Consider the following 20,922-nt stretch of genomic DNA (forward strand, 5'->3'; position numbering starts at 1 on the left):
GGTATGTACAGGTTTTCAGTACTAGTTATTACATTCCCTCTGTTGAAGAATGTTAATATTACTTGGTATGTACAGGTTTTCAGTACTAGTTATTACATTCCCTCTGTTGAATACTGTTAATATTACTTGGTATGTACAGGTTTTCAGTACTAGTTATTACATTCCCTCTGTTGAAGAATGTTAATATTACTTGGTATGTACAGGTTTTCAGTACTAGTTATTACATTCCCTCTGTTGAATACTGTTAATATTACTTGGTATGTACAGGTTTTCATTTCTAGTTATTACATTCCCTCTGTTGAAGAATGTTAATATTACTTGGTATGTACAGGTTTTCAGTACTAGTTATTACATTCCCTCTGTTGAAGACTGTTAATATTACTTGGTATGTACAGGTTTTCAGTACTAGTTATTACATTCCCTCTGTTGAAGACTGTTAATATTACTTGGTATGTACAGGTTTTCAGTACTAGTTATTACATTCCCGCTGTTGAAGACTGTTAATATTACTTGGTATGTACAGGTTTTCAGTACTAGTTATTACATTCCCTCTGTTGAAGACTGTTAATATTACTTGGTATGTTGAAGACTGTTAATATTACTTGGTATGTACAGGTTTTCAGTACTAGTTATTACATTCCCTCTGTTGAATACTGTTAATACTACTTGGTATGTACAGGTTTTCAGTACTAGTTATTACATTCCCTCTGTTGAAGAATGTTTATATTACTTGGTATGTACAGGTTTTCAGTACTAGTTATTACATTCCCTCTGTTGAATACTGTTAATATTACTTGGTATGTACAGGTTTTCAGTACTAGTTATTACATTCCCTCTGTTGAAGACTGTTAATATTACTTGGTATGTACAGGTTTTCAGTACTAGTTATTACATTCCCTCTGTTGAAGACTGTTAATATTACTTGGTATGTACAGGTTTTCAGTACTAGTTATTACATTCCCTCTGTTGAAGACTGTTAATATTACTTGGTATGTACAGGTTTTCAGTACTAGTTATTACATTCCCTCTGTTGAAGACTGTTAATATTACTTGGTATGTACAGGTTTTCAGTACTAGTTATTACATTCCCTCTGTTGAAGACTGTAAATATTACTTGGTATGTACAGGTTTTCAGTACTAGTTATTACATTCCCTCTGTTGAAGACTGTTAATATTACTTGGTATGTACAGGTTTTCAGTACTAGTAATTACATTCCCTCTGTTGAAGACTGTTAATATAACTTGGTATGTACAGGTTTTCAGTACTAGTTATTACATTCCCTCTGTTGAATACTGTTAATATAACTTGGTATGTACAGGTTTTCAGTACTAGTTATTACATTCCCTCTGTTGAAGACTGTTAATATTACTTGGTATGTACAGGTTTTCAGTACTAGTTATTACATTCCCTCTGTTGAAGAATGTTAATATTACTTGGTATGTACAGGTTTTCAGTACTAGTTATTACATTCCCTCTGTTGAAGACTGTTAATATTACTTGGTATGTACAGGTTTTCAGTACTAGTTATTACATTCCCTCTGTTGAAGACTGTTAATATTACTTGGTATGTACAGGTTTTCAGTACTAGTTATTACATTCCCTCTGTTGAAGACTGTTAATATTACTTGGTATGTACAGGTTTTCAGTACTAGTTATTACATTCCCTCTGTTGAAGACTGTTAATATTACTCGGTATGTACAGGTTTTCAGTACTAGTTATTACATTCCCTCTGTTGAAGACTGTTAATATTACTCGGTATGTACAGGTTTTCAGTACTAGTTATTACATTCCCTCTGTTGAAGAATGTTAATATTACTCGGTATGTACAGGTTTTCAGTACTAGTTATTACATTCCCTCTGTTGAAGAATGTTAATATTACTCGGTATGTACAGGTTTTCAGTACTAGTTATTACATTCCCTCTGTTGAAGACTGTTAATATTACTCGGTATGTACAGGTTTTCAGTACTAGTTATTACATTCCCTCTGTTGAAGACTGTTAATATTACTTGGTATGTACAGGTTTTCAGTACTAGTTATTACATTCCCTCTGTTGAAGACTGTTAATATTACTTGGTATGTACAGGTTTTCAGTACTAGTTATTACATTCCCTCTGTTGAAGACTGTTAATATTACTTGGTATGTACAGGTTTTCAGTACTAGTTATTACATTCCCTCTGTTGAAGACTGTTAATATTACTTGGTATGTACAGGTTTTCAGTACTAGTTATTACATTCCCTCTGTTGAAGACTGTTAATATTACTTGGTATGTACAGGTTTTCAGTACTAGTTATTACATTCCCTCTGTTGAAGACTGTTAATATTACTTGGTATGTACAGGTTTTCAGTACTAGTTATTACATTCCCTCTGTTGAAGACTGTTAATATTACTTGGTATGTACAGGTTTTCAGTACTAGTTATTACATTCCCTCTGTTGAAGAATGTTAATATTACTCGGTATGTACAGGTTTTCAGCACTAGTTATTACATTTCCTCTGTTGAAGAATGTTAATATTACTTGGTATGTACAGGTTTTCAGTACTAGTTATTACATTCCCTCTGTTGAAGAATGTTAATATTACTTGGTATGTACAGGTTTTCAGTACTAGTTATTACATTCCCTCTGTTGAAGAATGTTAATATTACTTGGTATGTACAGGTTTTCAGTACTAGTTATTACATTCCCTCTGTTGAAGAATGTTAATATTACTCGGTATGTACAGGTTTTCAGTACTAGTTATTACATTCCCTCTGTTGAAGACTGTTAATATTACTTGGTATGTACAGGTTTTCAGCACTAGTTATTACATTCCCTCTGTTGAAGAATGTTAATATTACTTGGTATGTACAGGTTTTCAGTACTAGTTATTACATTCTCTCTGTTGAATACTGTGAGATGAAGATAAATTCATCAGACCATTGATTTTCTTATATTATGACATGTCGAGGCCTTTTACAGGTGACTATACAGTATATGTTTTGCTCATTGTTGAAGGCCATACAGTGATCTATAATTCTTCATTGTTGAAGGCCATACAGTGATCTATAGTTCTTACCTCTATGTCATTTGGACTCCAGTGGATCGTTGTCTGATTGGGAGTCAAGCCACATCCTTTTTATTTTCATTCATAGATTATCAAGGGTTTTTCAAACAAGATGATTCTTTGCTACAATATAATCTCATCAATAGGCAAAATAAAGGCAATAGTAGTATACCGCTGTTCTAAAGTCATAAATCAATTGAGAGAAAACAAATCCGGGTTACAAACTAAAACTGAGGGAAACACATCAACAATAAGAGGAAAACAACGAAACAACAGAAACACTTATATTTAATGAAGTGCAACAAAAAACCAAAAGACAATGTCACGCACATAGAAACGAACTATAAGATAACAACTGCGGGCGGCAGCCATATTCCTGACTTGGTACAGGACATTTTAAGAAAAAAATGCCAGGTAGGTTTAAAATGCCTGAGATCAGATGTGGCAAAAAAACATCCTCTTGTTTGAATGACAGAACATTGATAATTTGATTATTGCCTATGGCATTGTTGATATTAACATTGACTACAGCACATGTGTCATGTGTGTTCTTTGTTCCTAAGGATAATTTCTAATTCAAGCAAGTAGCATGAAAAATATGTGAAAGGAAAAAAACTCAAAATAACAATGAATAAGTTTACATAGCAGACATGGCATACATATTCATATAAAGTTCAATTTAAAATAGAAGTTTTAGATATTAATATTTTGTGAGATTCCTTAGCTTATGCTCTGATTTTATGTGTTGCCCTTGAAACCATTTTAATGGATCAGTGAATATATAATAAAGTATTAGCTTTTGTCTCAACTTCAAGTGATGCTTTGTTATGTGCACTTGCTCACTATAGATTATTAAATTTTCTCAAGAAAAGATGGGTAGGTTACTTTTTTGGCTTATTTTTTATTGTTTTTTGCAATATAATTAAAATGAGATGTTTAATTACTTTTGTAGGGAAATTTCAGATGTGGAGGACATACCATTGTTAGAAAACTCCACCGAACATTATCCTTATATCATGATCAGAATCAAAGAATGCAAATGTGAGTATACTTGTAAGTAAATCTTCAAACAAAGGGATTATAAGTTCTACACAAATTTCTTATATTAATATATTGGATTCCTCGATTATGATGGAAGCAGTTTTACTTTGTGTTTAGTAGTATGATATTTTTATATAATTATATATAAGTGACTGTAAAATTTGCACAGTAAACAAAATATATTAAAACATCTTGTCATTTTTATAACTTTGTTTTCATTAACACTGGTGATAAACAATTGGATTATTTGATTATAAACTTCTCTCAGGTGATTACATTGCTCTGGTGTGAATTCCTTCAATATCTATTGTGAACTCAACATTGAGCTAAACATTGTCCATTACTTTAATAAGGAACAGATTGTACCACATTAGCAAATTGACTAGGCCAAACAAAAAAAGTATGTGTGTTTACCATGTTTACTGTCACATGCTGAAAAAAACAGGGTAGGTAGCTATAGGTAGGGATTTGTTTTTACATTGAGTCTATGGGAGCAACATTGTGACTTTAACAGTGCTTAATCAAAAATGGCCAAAAAACTCTAGGGTAGGGGATACAAATTAGGGTAGGTAGGGGTACAGTAAACACACATACTTTTTTTTTTTACCCTACATCCTTTACTCACTCAAGATGGGTAATTGTATTCAAATTTTGAAAATGCTCTGTCAATATCTGTTTACATCATATTTTAAAGTTTGACTTACCTACTGAATTAATATTGTAGTCAAAAGGGCTGCATGATACAATCTATATATCAATATAGATTTAAAGAATAAGGAAAATCATTTTGAATATGTATAAGAAAATAGATATAGAAGTGTTTTAATGTTATAAATACTGTTTTCTAGCTGGAGGTATAGATACCCGTATTAGAGAAATAAAGATTACAGCATCAGAAGGAAGATACATGGGATTTGATATGGACGTATTCAAAAAGGATAACTTAGTCAGATTTCCCAAGTTAGAATCATACACCTCAGAACAGTTATATAGGAGATCTATTTTAATTCAAAGGTACAAATTCTGTATGCTATTTTACGTATTAGTTATATGCGTTATATCGGCAAGTTTTTACTTAACAACCTTGACTACCCATGAGGGTCTTGCACTGTTATATTTTGATTTCTTTTATTATATTGTATCTTTGTTATATTTTTTTTTCTTTTAAGCAACACATTTAGGCTATTTTGTAACGGTCAGTTTTTATTGGTGGAGGAAGCCATAGTGCCCAGAGAAAACCACTGTCCTCTGCTGTTATAAGTTTTATATATGTAAAATATGTTATATGGGTCAATATCCTTAATTAATTTCCATAGGCGGTAATGGTATGTCTTTTTCCTGTAGTTTAGTCCATAACGTAAACTTGGAAATGTATAATGGCTTGTTTTGAAGCTGAGATATTTTCACATATGTGGTTAAATTTTCAGGGTACGAAATGAGATTTACTTTTCCGTAAATTAGCATACTCCCAGAATCCTTTCATGATGTGGCTCCGCCATGTGTGATATTGAAAAGTCGTTTCATAATAGCCTGTTCAACATTGACTGATACATCACAATTGCCAATAATTGTATCAATCATCTGCTTGACTTGTTTTTCTTCATAAAGAAGATTATAAAGAGGATTTTGGCAGATATAAAACAAGGTTTCCCTCTGATATACAGCTAAATGTTTCAAATTATTTTTGTTTATCTATTTACAGATTTATATCTATATTGGATAATGTACTTAAACATGTTAAATATTTAATTCCTTTTTTTATCTATTTACAGATTTATATCTATATTGGATAATGTACTTAAATATCTAGTTCCGTCCTGGAAATACTCAGTTGGTTCGTACAGCTCACTAGAGGTAATAATTAAGTCTAATTATGAAATAAAAAAGCAAATAACACAATAAGCAGTTTTTGGGATACGATTGCTTTTAAGCAATCTGTAGACTTATACCATTGACTCAGGGCCATGCCCTGAAGTCAACCGTTTTATTCTAAACATCAAGAAAAATCTCAGATTCTTGAAATTGTCTTGCTTTAAATGGTATAAAAAACAAAAGGATTGAATTTAAACGACTGTCCTATAATGTTCTTCTCATAATTTTCATGTTTCGATATTTCCCTGGACTTGTTTGCTTGTTTTTAACATCACAGAAAATCAGAATTAAGCAGTATTTATATTTAGTGTTTTTATAAATTTAGAAACACGTCAGAGGGAATTCCCCAGTTTCGATAACATGCAAGAGTTCTCTGAATTCCAATCAACAAATCTTTTTCTGTCATATATATAAGAACTGAAGTGGAGTTTTCTTATATGTCACCGTCATGAAACTGATATTTGATATTTTACTTCCATAAAGAAATGGAGGTCGTTTAATTAACATTTAATATAAGTCCTTGCTACAAATCACAAGTCTAGGGTTTGTTTAGGTAATAATGCGAATGCGTATATTTTTCTTGACTTCAAGGGGTATCAGATTGAATGGTTGCTCTAGATTCCCAACTCCATTGATTAATTTAAAACTCACGAGATCCTTTCTATGTCTGTCAGCTATTGAGGGTTATTGTTGTTGCATAATTTTAAACCATATGTATCATTGAAATTAGAATAAATGTAGTCCACAAAGTAAAGGTGTAACTAGAACACCCCTTCAGCCAAAATGGAGTCTTCCATATTATCGTTTCGAGTTGTCTCCCTTCTGTTGTCTCCCTTCCGTAAGTAACTTCCGTCAAACGACGATACGTCCAGAAAAAATAACTTGTTCTATCGATAGATGCATATTATATTGAAACGGATCGCAATTTAAACAGAGGAACGTGTACGGAAAGGAGTCATGCCCACTGACCCAAAGGAAATTACGATAGTAGATATTTAAAGAGTAAGAATGGGGTTCCACCTAGAATTCACGTAGGAAAATAGGTGATAAGGTACGAAGTGAAATACATTCTCTCACTCTCAGTGACTGCTGGAATTGATAGTACAAAACTAAAACACAATAAGTACATTGTTCACACACTTGTATCAAGAATTGGCTATTTTTAAAGTTATTCAGGTTACGTAAATTACATTTTACGAGCATTTTACACGTGCAGTTGAAATATTTTTGAAAATGATAAATATGTGTATCAATGAAAACAATGGTAATCGTATCCTTCTAAGCAATCTGCTCTTTGATTAGTTATTAGCCTACTAGATCTTGACCTAATCCGTTCATGTACAAGTTAAACCGAGGACTAAACACATCACATTATACCACTTTGCAAAACAATCTTTTTTTAACTATTTACAAAATAGAAGATAATGAGACAACTTTCCAACAGAGTCTAAAGGACATTGACATACGCAAACTTAGGTCACAATAAGACCTTGAACAATGAACAATCTTAGGTCACAGTAAGACCTTGAACAATAAACAATCTTAGGTCACAGTAAGACCTTGAACAATGAACAATCTTAGGTCACAGTAAGACCTTGAACAATAAACAATCTTAGGTCACAGTAAGACCTTGAACAATAAACAAACTTAGGTCACAGTAAGACCTTGAACAATAATCTTAGGTCACAGTAAGACCTTGAACAATGAACAATCTTAGGTCACAGTAAGACCTTGAACAATAAACAATCTTAGGTCACAGTAAGACCTTGAACAATAAACAAACTTAGGTCACAGTAAGACCTTGAACAATAAACAATCTTAGGTCACAGTAAGACCTTGAACAATAAACAATCTTAGGTCACAGTAAGACCTTGAACAATGAACAATCTTAGGTCACAGTAAGACCTTGAATAATAAACAATCTTAGGTCACAGTAAGACCTTGAACAATAAACAAACTTAGGTCACAGTAAGACCTTGAACAATAAACAAACTTAGGTCACAGTAAGACCTTGAACAATAAACAATCTTAGGTCACAGTAAGACCTTGAACAATAAACAATCTTAGGTCACAGTAAGACCTTGAACAATAAACAATCTTAGGTCACAGTAAGACCTTGAACAATAAACAATCTTAGGTCACAGTAAGACCTTGAACAATAAACAATCTTAGGTCACAGTAAGACCTTGAAAAATAAACAATCTTAGGTCACAGTAAGACCTTGAACAATAAACAATCTTAGGTCACAGTAAGACCTTGAACAATAAACAATCTTAGGTCACAGTAAGACCTTGAACAATAAACAATCTTAGGTCACAGTAAGACCTTGAACAATAAACAATCTTAGGTCACAGTAAGACCTTGAACAATAAACAATCTTAGGTCACAGTAAGACCTTGAACAATGAACAATCTTAGGTCACAGTAAGACCTTGAACAATAAACAATCTTAGGTCACAGTAAGACCTTGAACAATAAACAATCTTAGGTCACAGTAAGACCTTGAAAAATAAACAAAACCCATATGAAATCTGCTTTAAAAGACTCCCAACATGAAAAAATGTGCAACGATTCTACAGAGAAAAGTAATGGCCTAATTTATATACTGTAAATTCAGAAATTATTGCAATGTTTTTATTGTTGCGTAAAATGTGACAGGGTTATAATCTCAATAATTTAAACTCGCATTTTGGAATATTTTATATGAATAAAACAGCATTTTTTTTCATGTCGCAAAATTTGAAATCATATTATAGTCTAAAATGATAAAATCGCATTAATAAATGCACGCAATAATTTCTTAATTTACAGTAAACAATACAATTTATAGAAAAAATAAAAAAAATATGACAGACATGAACCACTGAATTACATGCTCATGACCTAACACTAGCACATTAAGAATAGGGTTAAAGATATGTGTGTGAGGGCTCAACCCTTCACTTTCATATGGGACGGTGGTGTTGTAGCACAACATGAGAACAAACTAAAAATCAATTGCAAATGAATATACTCAATAGATTTATACAGTGCACAAAAACAACTAACATAAAAACAATGGAAACACAAGTCTAAGAGCACTCACAGTAATATATAAATATAGGCAGTTGAATGGGTTAGAGTGCCCATTGTGGACATATGGCATAGATTAACTTAAATAGTGGAGAAATATGGATTGTAACACAATAGGTAGAATGGATAATTAGCTTTATCCAGATCTTGACCTAGCTTTAGTTCATTCATGTACAAGTTAGATAATGATAAATTGAGTTATAAGTTGAATTGTAAGTACAATGTACAAGTTCATATTTTAAGAGATATCACACCCCATAAGGTCGTGATAGCCTGATTATAGTATACATATGATGTTTTAACTACCTAAATAAAATCTTGCTTATTCTTATTATGTTTTATAACCTAGAAAGAAAGCTTGTTTATTCTTCATTATGTTTTTACTATCTCGAAAAATAATTTCAATTAATATAATTTTTTCAGTTTATACGCCAGCTTTTGCCTTTATCAAAGAAAAGAATGCATTTAATAGAAACTTTTGTCAAAGAATCAGCTACAGAGTAAGTAATAAGATGTTAGATGTTTATAACTGCTACTCGAGTAGTTCATTGATATCTATTAATAGTCCCCAGTCGACAAGGTTGAAGAGAACTTTAGGTTTGCTCTCTGTCTCCATCCATCAGTCCGGCAAACCAAGTTCTAATTTTGTTTAGCTCTGATAATTTTGTGACTAGTTATGGCCCTTGGATTTAAAAAGATCACTCAAATGTGTCAAATATTCAGTTTTACAAATATTTTTTTTGTCATGATAAAAGATTCTGATTAAAAAATTGGTACATTATTTTATCATGGCAAGTTACAAATCAATTTCCAATTTTGTTCAGGTCTGATAATTTTGTGCACAGTTATGTTCCTTAGAAATTCATGGAAATAATCAATTTTCCACACTATATGTCATGCTTGAAAATATTGACTTGATATTTGTTATATTTTGTATCAGCCACCCATTATAATTATATCTATATCAGCATGGTTGCAAAGACTTTATCACACCTTTTATCTGTATGAGGTCATGTCATCGATTGCAGTCACGGTTGCAAAGGCTTTTATCAAACTTCTTATCTGTATGACCTCATGTCAAGCCTATATATAGTATAGTCTGTATGATGACATTTTAGACTTCCTTCTATGTATGACATCATGTCACATAAAAAACATCTACTTGAGGTATATATATATATAATAATGAGTATATGATATGGCTTTTTCAATATCATACACTGTATCAACCCTCAACCAATATAATCCTTGAGCAGAACTCCTTGGGATTATATTGGTGTGTCAGATTAGTATATACTGATGTGATATTGAATAAAAAACATATGAAATTCTCTATGAATATATATACATTAAGTATGTCATTTTGGTATGGTGGATCAATATTGAGATCTTCTGTATTTAAATAAAACTTTTAATTAGCTAACTGTCGATCAGATTCTACTGTAAAAAAATAGTGAACTCTCTATAGTGGTTGTCATTTGATAATGATAACTTGTATTTTGTTTTGACATAAATTTAGCATGATTGAGTCCTGCTGGTCTACTTAGCATGCTTAGGAATGACTGTTTTTGGGGATAGACTGCTTTAAGCCGTCAATTCCCTGTGTGGTTGGCCAGAGTGCCAAGCCCTCACATCATTTTGTTTTTATAGTTTGGAAACCCCCCCACAAAATCTTACTGAGATTGATGAGAAGGAGACACACATATGAATAGATTGACTCAAAACACTTTTTAACGCATTTCCCTTCTGTTTCTCATGAAATTATTGTTTCTTTAGCTCTCCCTTACACTGTTTACGTTTCTTTTACAATCTGGAAAAACAAGTATTACGAAATATTCTAAATATATCCAACCTACATTGCAGTGATGTCATAGTTGGAATGCCACACTACGTAGAAGCAAGGATATCCTTTACTGATTATTAAAATCATTCTCAAAATTTGTGTACTAATTAAAAATTGGTATTTGTTTAATTTAAACATAATCATGTTTGCTGCAGATGATTCAAACATGCAGAGCTTTAATTTGTAGGTCATGCAACTTGCAAATTTCGCGGTAAACAATGCAAATGGGGATACATGAGATTGGCGAGAGAAACAACAGTTTTCATTCTTTGTGTAAAAGTCTGTTGAGAATCTTTCTCCAATACAGGAGCACCTCAATTGATGAGTAATTATCCACTAAAATAAAAGTCAATGTATCTGAACACTTGAAATGTGACATTTAGTATATGATAAGTAGTTTTCCATTTAAACAAAATGGTGTGTACCAACATAATCATTGTAATGGTAAAAAAAAATATAAACAAATAAAATCGTTGCATTTTGTAGTTTAAAACTATTTATTAATGAAATTTACAAATATATCAAAATGTAGGATCTGGAAACAAGCTTCACACAGCTTATATCAATCATATTGGTTTTTATAAGTACATGTGTCCCTGTGATGAGAGTTGTAACTGAGAACTTTATCAATGAAAATTTAAAACTTCAGAATAGATTTTTCAGTCCTCACTTTCTTGAGAGAAAATTAAAAATCTTAGAGTACTGTCACACAAAATGGAGAATGGCCCTAGCCTACAGTTCAGTGGTACACAACTAAAATTTCAAAAAATATTGTAGTTGTTGTTAAATGATAGAATTCAGTTGAATTTTAGATAACTATAAACTTTCAACTTTAATCAATGTTTGTATTGAGAAGGTGCAGATCTCTTACATTGGTCAAAATTGACCTCATGATGTATTCTTAACTAAGGAAATGAAATTACATTAAACAACAACTAATTGCAATATTGTCAAACTTTCTACATGTTTTACCTGTTCTTTTGTTTATTCTTTGTATGTAGACTATCAAAAGATACCCCCCTCCTCCGGCACAAAAAAAATTTAAAACAATGGCCATCTTTCCCCTCAGAGCTCTTCAGCTCTTTGATTTCTGTCTATGAAGACATAACATAAAAATGTGGTGCATACTGAATATTCCATTTTATTGAAGATGATGTGTGAATAAAACAAAGGTACATCATAGGTAAAAATATACAAAATAGTGGTACATCAATCGACATTGTGTTATAATCTTAATCACTTTAAAAACAAACAAATATGTGTAACAAATAAAAACAAAAAGTCATACTAACAAAGCACATTATCAAAAATAAAAGACATGAATACAATAATTTACCATAACACAATGAAACAATGTATAAGACAATAAACAACATAAGTATCCAGAATCTATACTTCAAGGCCATCATGCATTTTTACAAAAGTCTGTATAGCAGCTACAAGCTCTTCAATTCTGAACAAGTTGAGAAATATATATCCCATATGCAGGTGAAGTTGGTATATTGTTACAAAGGTGGGGGAAATTGATAATTTCAAAATTAAAATTGTTTTGTTTGCCATTGATTCATCAACCCACTTTGGTTCAGCCATGCTGGACCTATATGATCGTATTGGAGCAAAATTCTAAGTTGAAGACATGTCATGAAAATAATTTTGTTTTTCATGACTTGCAGAAATTTTTTGTTCCATTTTAATCATCAAATGCCAACATTAAATATGTTGTTTGTCCTGAAATCAAGAAAAGATTAGATAAACAACTCTTTTATATTAGAATTTAGATATACACTTAGATAGTTCCTTTGTAAATCAAAATTTGCAATAAGTTACTTTTAATGAATTATTGTGAAAACATAACATACATCAATCTAATTATTTACTCCCTCGTTTCACTCGTCCGAAATTGTTTTTCTTTCTTAAAATAGATATTGTAGAAAAAAACAAACACAGTATATAGTTGTGCAGTCAGCCATACATAAATTAATTAACACAAGTCAATAAGAAATGATTAAGTCCCATATTATATGGGTAAGAGGTGGGAGGGTGGGGAATAGTATACCAAACTAACCTAGTCATAACTTTCTTGTAACAAGTGTTACATTAGTCTAACACACCTCAAATCATCCTTATATACTGACTGTTGACATGGTCTGTGCAGTGTATTTAGTAGATTATAATTTTGAAAGTATTTTATTAGTATCTTATGCATTGAATAAAATTTAGGTCAAGATGTGTATTGATGTATCCTAGTTGATTCCCAACTTTTTTATGGGCATAATGTTTTTTGGTCTGTGCATCCATGCGTCTGTCAGTCCATCTGTCTGTCCCCCTTCACGTGAAAGTTTTTGGTCAAGGTAGTTTTTGCTAATGGTGAAGTAAAATCAACTTGAATACAAATACAAATACAAATAGTTAATGTACGTCTCACCATTAATATTACAATACATAAGGCCATAAAAAAGAATAGGTTTGTTTGCCCAAACCCTACCTACCCAGAAAAAAGCTGCCTACTCAAATTCTTTTATTGTCCTTATTTGAAGAAGTTTTTTTTAATCAGATATGCATGAAGACTGATAAACACCAAATACTTCAATTTCTTTTTTTGAAAAAAAAATAAATAAATGCCTACCTACCTACCCACTGTCTCAACCTTTGGGTAGGGTTTGGGCAAACCAAAATATTTTTAATTGTGGCCTAATATCACTGTACAGCTAGATTATATAATTTCCTTTAAATATTTAGTACAAAACGATAATGATAAATAATAGTTTATTATTAAAGTGTCACATATTGATCTACAATAAAATTACATAACAATATCATAAAAAAAAAGAATCAATACCAAGCCTATAAAGACACTGACGAGACACTGTATATACAAATAAAAGCTATAACAGTTATACTGAAGGAAAATGTTTTTTTATAAAAAGGCATAGTCATGCATTACATGCTTTAAAACTCATTAAATATGTACACACAATTACAAAATAAAACAAGAACTACACATGTTCCATATGATGTGATCTTACTAGTTTTAATTCCAAAAAAGGGGTTTAACCTCCATTTCATGGTCCACTGAACATAGAAAACAATGGTGCAGGTGGGTCATCCTTGTACTGTTGACACATTCTTGTTTGAAATGGTATTACTACAATACTTTTCTCTAAGAGTCAGTATGGTTATCATCTGTCATGATTCTCAAACAATTAAACCCAAAGGTATAAGTATTAATTGGAATCAACTTCAGTCTTAATTCACCACAGTTAATATCTCACGACCTGTTACATGATTTAATAGACACAATTTATTACAAACCTAACTGAATACACAAATTCTTGACCTTAATAGCAAACCTACAAATGTATTAATCTACACTACATTAAATATTCTGTTAATTTTTTGTGAAAGCTGAATGATTAATCAAATTGTTTTTTTTTTTTAAAAAGAGACAAAAATGAAAAACATATCCAGACTTGGATTTCTCTTGAACTGAATTTTAATGTGCGTATTGTTATGCGTTTACTTTTCTGCATTGGCTAGAGGTATAGGGGGAGGGTTGAGATCTCATAAACATGTTTAACCCCGTCACATTTTTGCGCCTGTCCCAAGTCAGGAGCCTCTGGCCTTTGTTAGTCTTGTATTATTTTTAGGGGCCAGCTGAAGGACGCCTCAGGGTGCGGGAATTTCTCGCTGCATTGAAGACCTGTTGGTGACCTTCTGCTGTTGTCTTCTCTATGGTCGGGTTGTTGTCTCTTTGACACATTCCCCATTTCCATTTTCAATTTAATATATATGTATAAAATATGCAATCAGATATTATTTCACTTGTAATTTGAATCAGTGTCGATATCATCTGATTCAGGTCAATAATCAAGTCCTAAGTAAATGACAAGTTATCAGTAATATTCAACAGTAATTAGAAATAAATCAGCAATAGGTATTTGTACATTTATATTTGAATACAGGAAATGTATTTTTTTCTATATGAGGAATGAACACCAATTTAGATAAAAATTAGTTACTTTTTTAAATTTCTGTTGTTATTGAGAAAGTAGATGTCAAATGCCTCTATGGAAATTATTAAACCAAATATTATTAATGGCATATAAAGAATAATTATACTGCTTGATTGAAGGTTTCCCTTATTATCATGATTATTCTTGTAAACATCATTTAATTGTAAATATTTGTTTTAAAGAAAATGTTAACAAATCTGACAGTGTCTAAAATTGAAACATGTAAATAAATATTTGCATCAATATTGCAAATTCTACAGCTTTGGGCAAAATATAATACCATTTTTACAGAAACATTATGGACAAGATAAGAGCAAAAAAAAGATGTTGGAAGAATTATAGTTAGAAAAAATGTCAGACTAGCTATACAATTGGCTTGATCACAACATAGAGGATGCTTTAATTAAATTAAATCCCAACACATTTTGTACTCTTTATCAACTGAGGCTATCTGGACAGTATGATGTTTACTGTTTATATCTTTATTTTGATATTAGTATTTTTCAGGGTGTTGATGGTTGACACGGTCTGATATATTGTCCAGTTTATTGGGTCACTGATTCCTTAATTTGTATTACTAAATGTATAGATATAGTTGGTTGTTAAGATTCAGAGAAAAGAAATATTGTAGGATTCCTCAGTGTATATTTTATCTATCAACTAAATTGAATTTTGTCAAGTATGAGCCATTGAAATCACAAATAAAACCTGAAGACTCATTATGTTTAAAACGAATACACCAAGGCTCCTTCAGTCCATCCTCTTTACCAATCAGTACTTTACTCTCCTGTCCATCTTTTGATATTACTATTATTCTACCAGAGTAATAGTCTGCTACAATAATGTTACCATAACTATCTGTACAAAGTCCTCTTGGTCCTGTTAAATCCTCTTTATAATTCCAGATCTGTTTACTTGATTCATCATAACAGTATACTGCATTACCTTTCCAGTCACTATAGATTACTCTGTCATTACAGTAAACGATGTTCTCTAGGGATGATTTACTCTCAACCTGTATTGACTTCAGTGTATTGCCTTCCAAGTCTATAATACGGATTTCTTTACCACTCAAACCTACAGCCAGAGAATTATTGGAGAATGATAAACCTCTGCATGATTTGTCTAATGTGATAACTTTGGTAACTGTTTCATTGTCCATATTGAAGATCTTAATGGTTCTCTCATCAGGATAAGTTATGGCTATAGTGTTCTGATTGATCGGTGTAACACAGTAGAATCCACCAGGTATAGGTAACTGTTTCTGTAGTTTACCATCAGAAGTAAGTAGATTAACTTTCTCCAATGCTTCCACTACTATAACTCGTCCGTCCATCAGACAAATCATGTCACTGATATACTTGTTTATGTTGATATCTATCTTTGTCTCAATATTCATGGTCATGTTGTTTATGTTGGATTGTTCTCTTGATTCTACTTGTGCTTCCTTCCTCACACTTGTTTCTCTATTTAATGCTATTTCTGTTTTAACAACTGTTACTTCTCCTAGGGATTCTAGGGATCCTAACTGCTGTAGTATGTTTTCTATCTCATCATTTTTGGTCATTTTGATACAAAATTCTTTAACCCTGTCATCGTTTTCTAGATCTTCAACATATTGTTGACATTGATGTATTTGTTGTTCGATCTGATGTACACCTAGAAATGATTGTAGTTTTGAACTTTGTGTTGTAACACTAAGTAAATGCTCTTGCATTTTCTGTACGTTTGTCTTTTTCTTTTCAATTTCAGTTATAAAATTTCTTGCTGTTGATGTTTCCTGATCCCAGAGGTTGTCTGTTTCTTGACATAACTTTTTCTCAAGGTGATCTAAATGTTTATTCATTTTCTCCCTAATTTTGTGGAATAATTTCTTTATGTTTTCACATTGTTGTTCTCCAGTTTGAATGTTTATTGATTTATTATTAACCATTTTATCCAAAACATGTAAGATGGAGTAGATTTCTTTCTCTATAGAATCTTTGGATTTTTCAATTTTTGTTTTCTCCACAACAGCTGCTAAACTTTTTATTCCAGTACATTTCGAATGGTTCTTGGAAATACATTGATCACAGCAAGGCATTAAATGACTAGGACAGTACAAGTTAAGCTGTTGACCATGTTTGTCACATTCTGTTTTGATAGCTCTGATGGAGGGTTTATAACTTTTGATATCAATAGTTTTATGATCACGTGTTCCTCTGAATCTTTTATGATGACCAGAACATGCTGAACACAATCCTTCTTCACAGTTGTAACACCAGATGTCAGCTTTAGCTTTTACTTTTCCTTCTTGACAAGGTCCACATGGTATAGGTTTACTGGACGCCATGACCTGAACATATAAACATGTACAATATACAAGATCTTCAGCATGATGAATATTTTTTTTGCTTCTGGCTAATGATTAAATTCAGGTAAACAAAATTTTTCAAGATTTAACCATAATTTTATGATCAATTTAATACAGGTCAGGTTCAATAATGATGTCTTCAATAATTATCTTAATTTGTTTGAGGCTCTAGATTCCAAAAATTTCAGAAAAAAAAAAATGTTTTGCATTATTAATTTTCGTTATTACACTTTTACTTGTTACTATGTGATATGGTACCAAAATCAACCAAAAGTTGATTGGTTTTGGCCCTAGATGACTTTAAAATGTTTATATCATTGAAAATCTCCAAATTATCTCCCTTTGGTACAAAAATGCCATTTTTTTGGCATTAAAATTGAAATATCTTTTTTAACTCATCAGTGACCTATATTTTTTTTATTATCATTTTCAAATAAACAATAGGCGGATTCTGTAAGTTAGTTCTTTTTTTTATTACGATATATTACCTAATGTTCTACTATTAGTTCAACAGAAAAAAAGTACGTTAACAAAAATGCATGCTTCTTTTGAAGGCAGATTGTGAGCTTAATGAATGGTGACCCTATTTTTTTATTTTATTTTTCTCAAGTATATGATAAAGTTCTTTTGTAGAAAAAATACCAAATCCTATATATATATAAAAAAAAATTGATTTATACTCATGAGCCGCCTTAAGGTCAAGTCCCACTTTTAACAAGAGGTTGATTCCTCTGTTCATGCATTGTTAGTGCACTGTCATGCACATTAAGATAATGTGTTATTGTAGCTTGCACTAGCTTGTAAATAAACTGTGTTTGAAATAATAGATTTGTGTTTTTTTTTCTTCTGAAACAATGTGTTCTGTGTTAAATGTACCTGTTCAATGATATGTTATGAGAATATTTTATAGGATTAAACACATTTTTTCTAGAGGTTATTGATGTGTAAACCGGGGCGATTAACTCACGAACTGAATAAAAGTCCAAAGGACTTTTTTGTTGAGTTTGTGAGTAAGAGCCCGGTTTACACATCAATAACCTCTAGAAAAAATGTGTTTAATCCTTATAATTCTTCAGCCAAACATTTTTTTTGTTGATGGCTACTATATATATTTACTATCAAAAGCACAATGGCAAGTCGTAGCTAAGGAGGAGTACGCCGCCATCTTGACTTTCTAAAAACCATAAATGTCCGATAAATACAACGGAATCTGAAATGAAATAGCACCTACCTCAAAAACTCCATTTTAATTAAATTTTATCCGAATTTAAAGCGTACACGTAGCTAAATAATCTTTCCCTTGAAAATTTCCATTCGTATGACGTCGTGTTTTGCCATGACGTAAATTCGCCAAATCCTTCATGACATTTGGCGGAATTTTATTAAATTTAATTTTTGTACATTTTCGAAGCTTTAGTGCAATAAATGTATTTCTTTTTTTGTTATATATGCACTAGAATAGTCACAACTGTTATGCAATTGGTTTTTTTTGCTGAAAATCCCGGGATCACTGCAAGCTTGTGTATCGCGCATGAATAGATTACAAAAGTAGTTTCGGAAACATGGTTTATCGAAGTGTAAACTTAGAGAAAAATTCTAATTGACCAATCCAATTCAAGTATTTATAGATATGCAAATCATATAAGAATTATTAAGTTATAATACCAAGTTAAAAAAATAACATGGGTTAATACTGTCTATGAATTTTCAATTCCACTCCAAAATCCATTAAAGTCTCAATTTAAATATAATACAAACACTTATGATGAGGTGAATATGATTAGGTAACACTGAATGGAACCCAAGCTTCAAATCAGTCCATTGTTATTTGGTCAAATTCACGATTTCAAGTAGGGTTCAGATTTTTAATAAGCAATGTAAAATTGAGAATGGAAATGGGGAATGTGTCAAAGAGACAACAACCCGACCATAGAAAAAACTACAGCAGAAGGTCATCAACAGGTCTTCAATGTAGCGAGAAATCCCGCACCCAAAGGCGTCCTTCAGCTGGCCCCTAAACAAATATATACTAGTTCAGTGATAATGAACGCCATACTAATTTCCAAACTGTACACATACCATCATAACATATATGAGAAAAACATAACCTGTGTCATGCCAACAACTTGTTTTTGAATAAATGCAGACTTTTCCATAAATATTTGACTTTGCCGCAACTAAAAAATAAACAAATAAGTACAAAAATACCATATATATATAGGCTGCTCTTAAGGTGAAAGTAAGAATAATCAGTAAACTTTTACAGTAAAACTATAAATATGTACCTCAAAAAAACATCTAATCTCTGCGGAAATTACTTTCTGTATGTAACAACCAGGAAGCAAATTTGAACTTGTTAAAACATGACTATGGTTATCAGTAAACACATAAATGACATGGCCCAGATAACAGAATAGTATGATCTATTGATTGTATTTGACTTTGTAAGGGGTTTAAATCTTTTGTTTGTTGAAATATAGTTATTTTTATTGATATTGATCCTACATGACCCAAATAAATGAAATGTATGATATATTGACGGTAATTGACCTTGTAAGGGGGTTTAAATCTTTTGTTTGGAGAAATATACTAGAATTTATCATTTATTAAATAAGTACAAGAACATTTAGTTTGGAAAAATTTAGATGCGTTTTTTTTCTTTTATTTATTTTTTGTGTGTAGGAAAGGTATTTACTTATTTGTTATGATTTCATGATGGATTTAGATATGCTTGTTGGTTGTTTTCTTTTTATAATATTATTTATACTACATTTATTTTAGGGAGAAATTATATTATTTTTTGGAAAGTTTGCTATAGCTTGCTATTGCTACTTTCCATAGGCTACTTTCTATACAACTTATGTTGACAGATTATCGCATTTTAACCGCTCCAAGATAATTTAGTACTAATACTAGTGTTTGAATTCTGGTTCTTGGAAGATTCTTTTAAAATTTTGAGTAACTACTCTTTTGACTGAAAAGATTACAGCTTGAATAAAAAAGAATTGAATGTTCACCGACGATTAAGATGAATTTAACTTCATTTTGAAAATGAGTATCACAAACACTACTTCGCGGATGATCTGCCATGCCCTGAAGAGAAAATCTAAAAAAATCTACGCTTGATAGCGTTTTCATTCATAAAAATTTCATGAATGAACATTTTCTGCTCTACTTTTACTTGTTAACTATATGTACGTACGTAAACGTGATAAAAGCCCGAGTGTATCCAAAGTATTGGGAATGACTGATTAAAATGTCATACTGCTGTTGTTATGCTCCCACCGTATTGAGTTTTATCCTTGTTCTTCTGTAAGTATGTACGTTCTTCCTTTACTTATACGTACCTCCATATATCCAAAAAAAAAATTCTGTTCTCTTACTTTGATTTGCCTGAACCAAATTGTATGAAACTTATACACAATGCTTATAACCACAATTCACAAGTCAAGTTTGAATTTTAGTTGCGTCACTTTTACCATTTTAGCGTTTTTATGCTACTTTACAAATAGAAAAGTAGCTGGAAATTTTAGTTTCTGTTCTCTAACTTTAGTTTGTCTTAACCAAATGTTATGAAACTTATACAAAATTCTCATTACCACAAACACTGATCAAGTTTGAATTTTGGTGGCGATAGTAATACCGTTTTAGAGTTATGCCCCTTCACATATGTAAAAATTT

General features: G+C 31.4%; 2 protein-coding genes across 3 annotated transcripts in view; one reads left to right on the forward strand and one right to left on the reverse strand.

Moving 5' to 3' along the window:
- The window catches only part of LOC143060246 (E3 ubiquitin-protein ligase HECTD3-like), a 74,935-nt gene that overhangs the window by 23,145 nt on the left and 30,868 nt on the right, over window positions 1–20,922 (forward strand). Inside the window, exons 6-9 of one of the 2 annotated variants that reach the window (XM_076233571.1) lie at window positions 4,001–4,089; window positions 4,938–5,103; window positions 5,862–5,943; window positions 9,456–9,532. In XM_076233571.1, coding sequence (XP_076089686.1) covers window positions 4,001–4,089; window positions 4,938–5,103; window positions 5,862–5,943; window positions 9,456–9,532 — 414 coding nt within the window. Of the gene's footprint in view, window positions 1–4,000; window positions 4,102–4,937; window positions 5,104–5,861; window positions 5,944–9,455; window positions 9,533–20,922 lie in introns of both variants that reach the window. The other variant, XM_076233564.1, reaches the window with a different exon arrangement.
- LOC143060062 (uncharacterized) lies at window positions 11,354–19,769 on the reverse strand. Its single transcript, XM_076233532.1, has 2 exons — window positions 19,527–19,769; window positions 11,354–17,223 (listed from the first exon to the last, which is right to left on the reverse strand). Exon 2 carries the CDS (start codon window positions 17,218–17,220, stop codon window positions 15,538–15,540), a length of 1,683 nt encoding a protein of 560 aa, XP_076089647.1. The 5' UTR covers window positions 17,221–17,223; window positions 19,527–19,769; the 3' UTR covers window positions 11,354–15,537.

Source organism: Mytilus galloprovincialis, chromosome 1 (genome assembly GCF_965363235.1).
Source record: "Mytilus galloprovincialis chromosome 1, xbMytGall1.hap1.1, whole genome shotgun sequence".
NCBI lineage: Eukaryota > Metazoa > Mollusca > Bivalvia > Mytilida > Mytilidae > Mytilus > Mytilus galloprovincialis.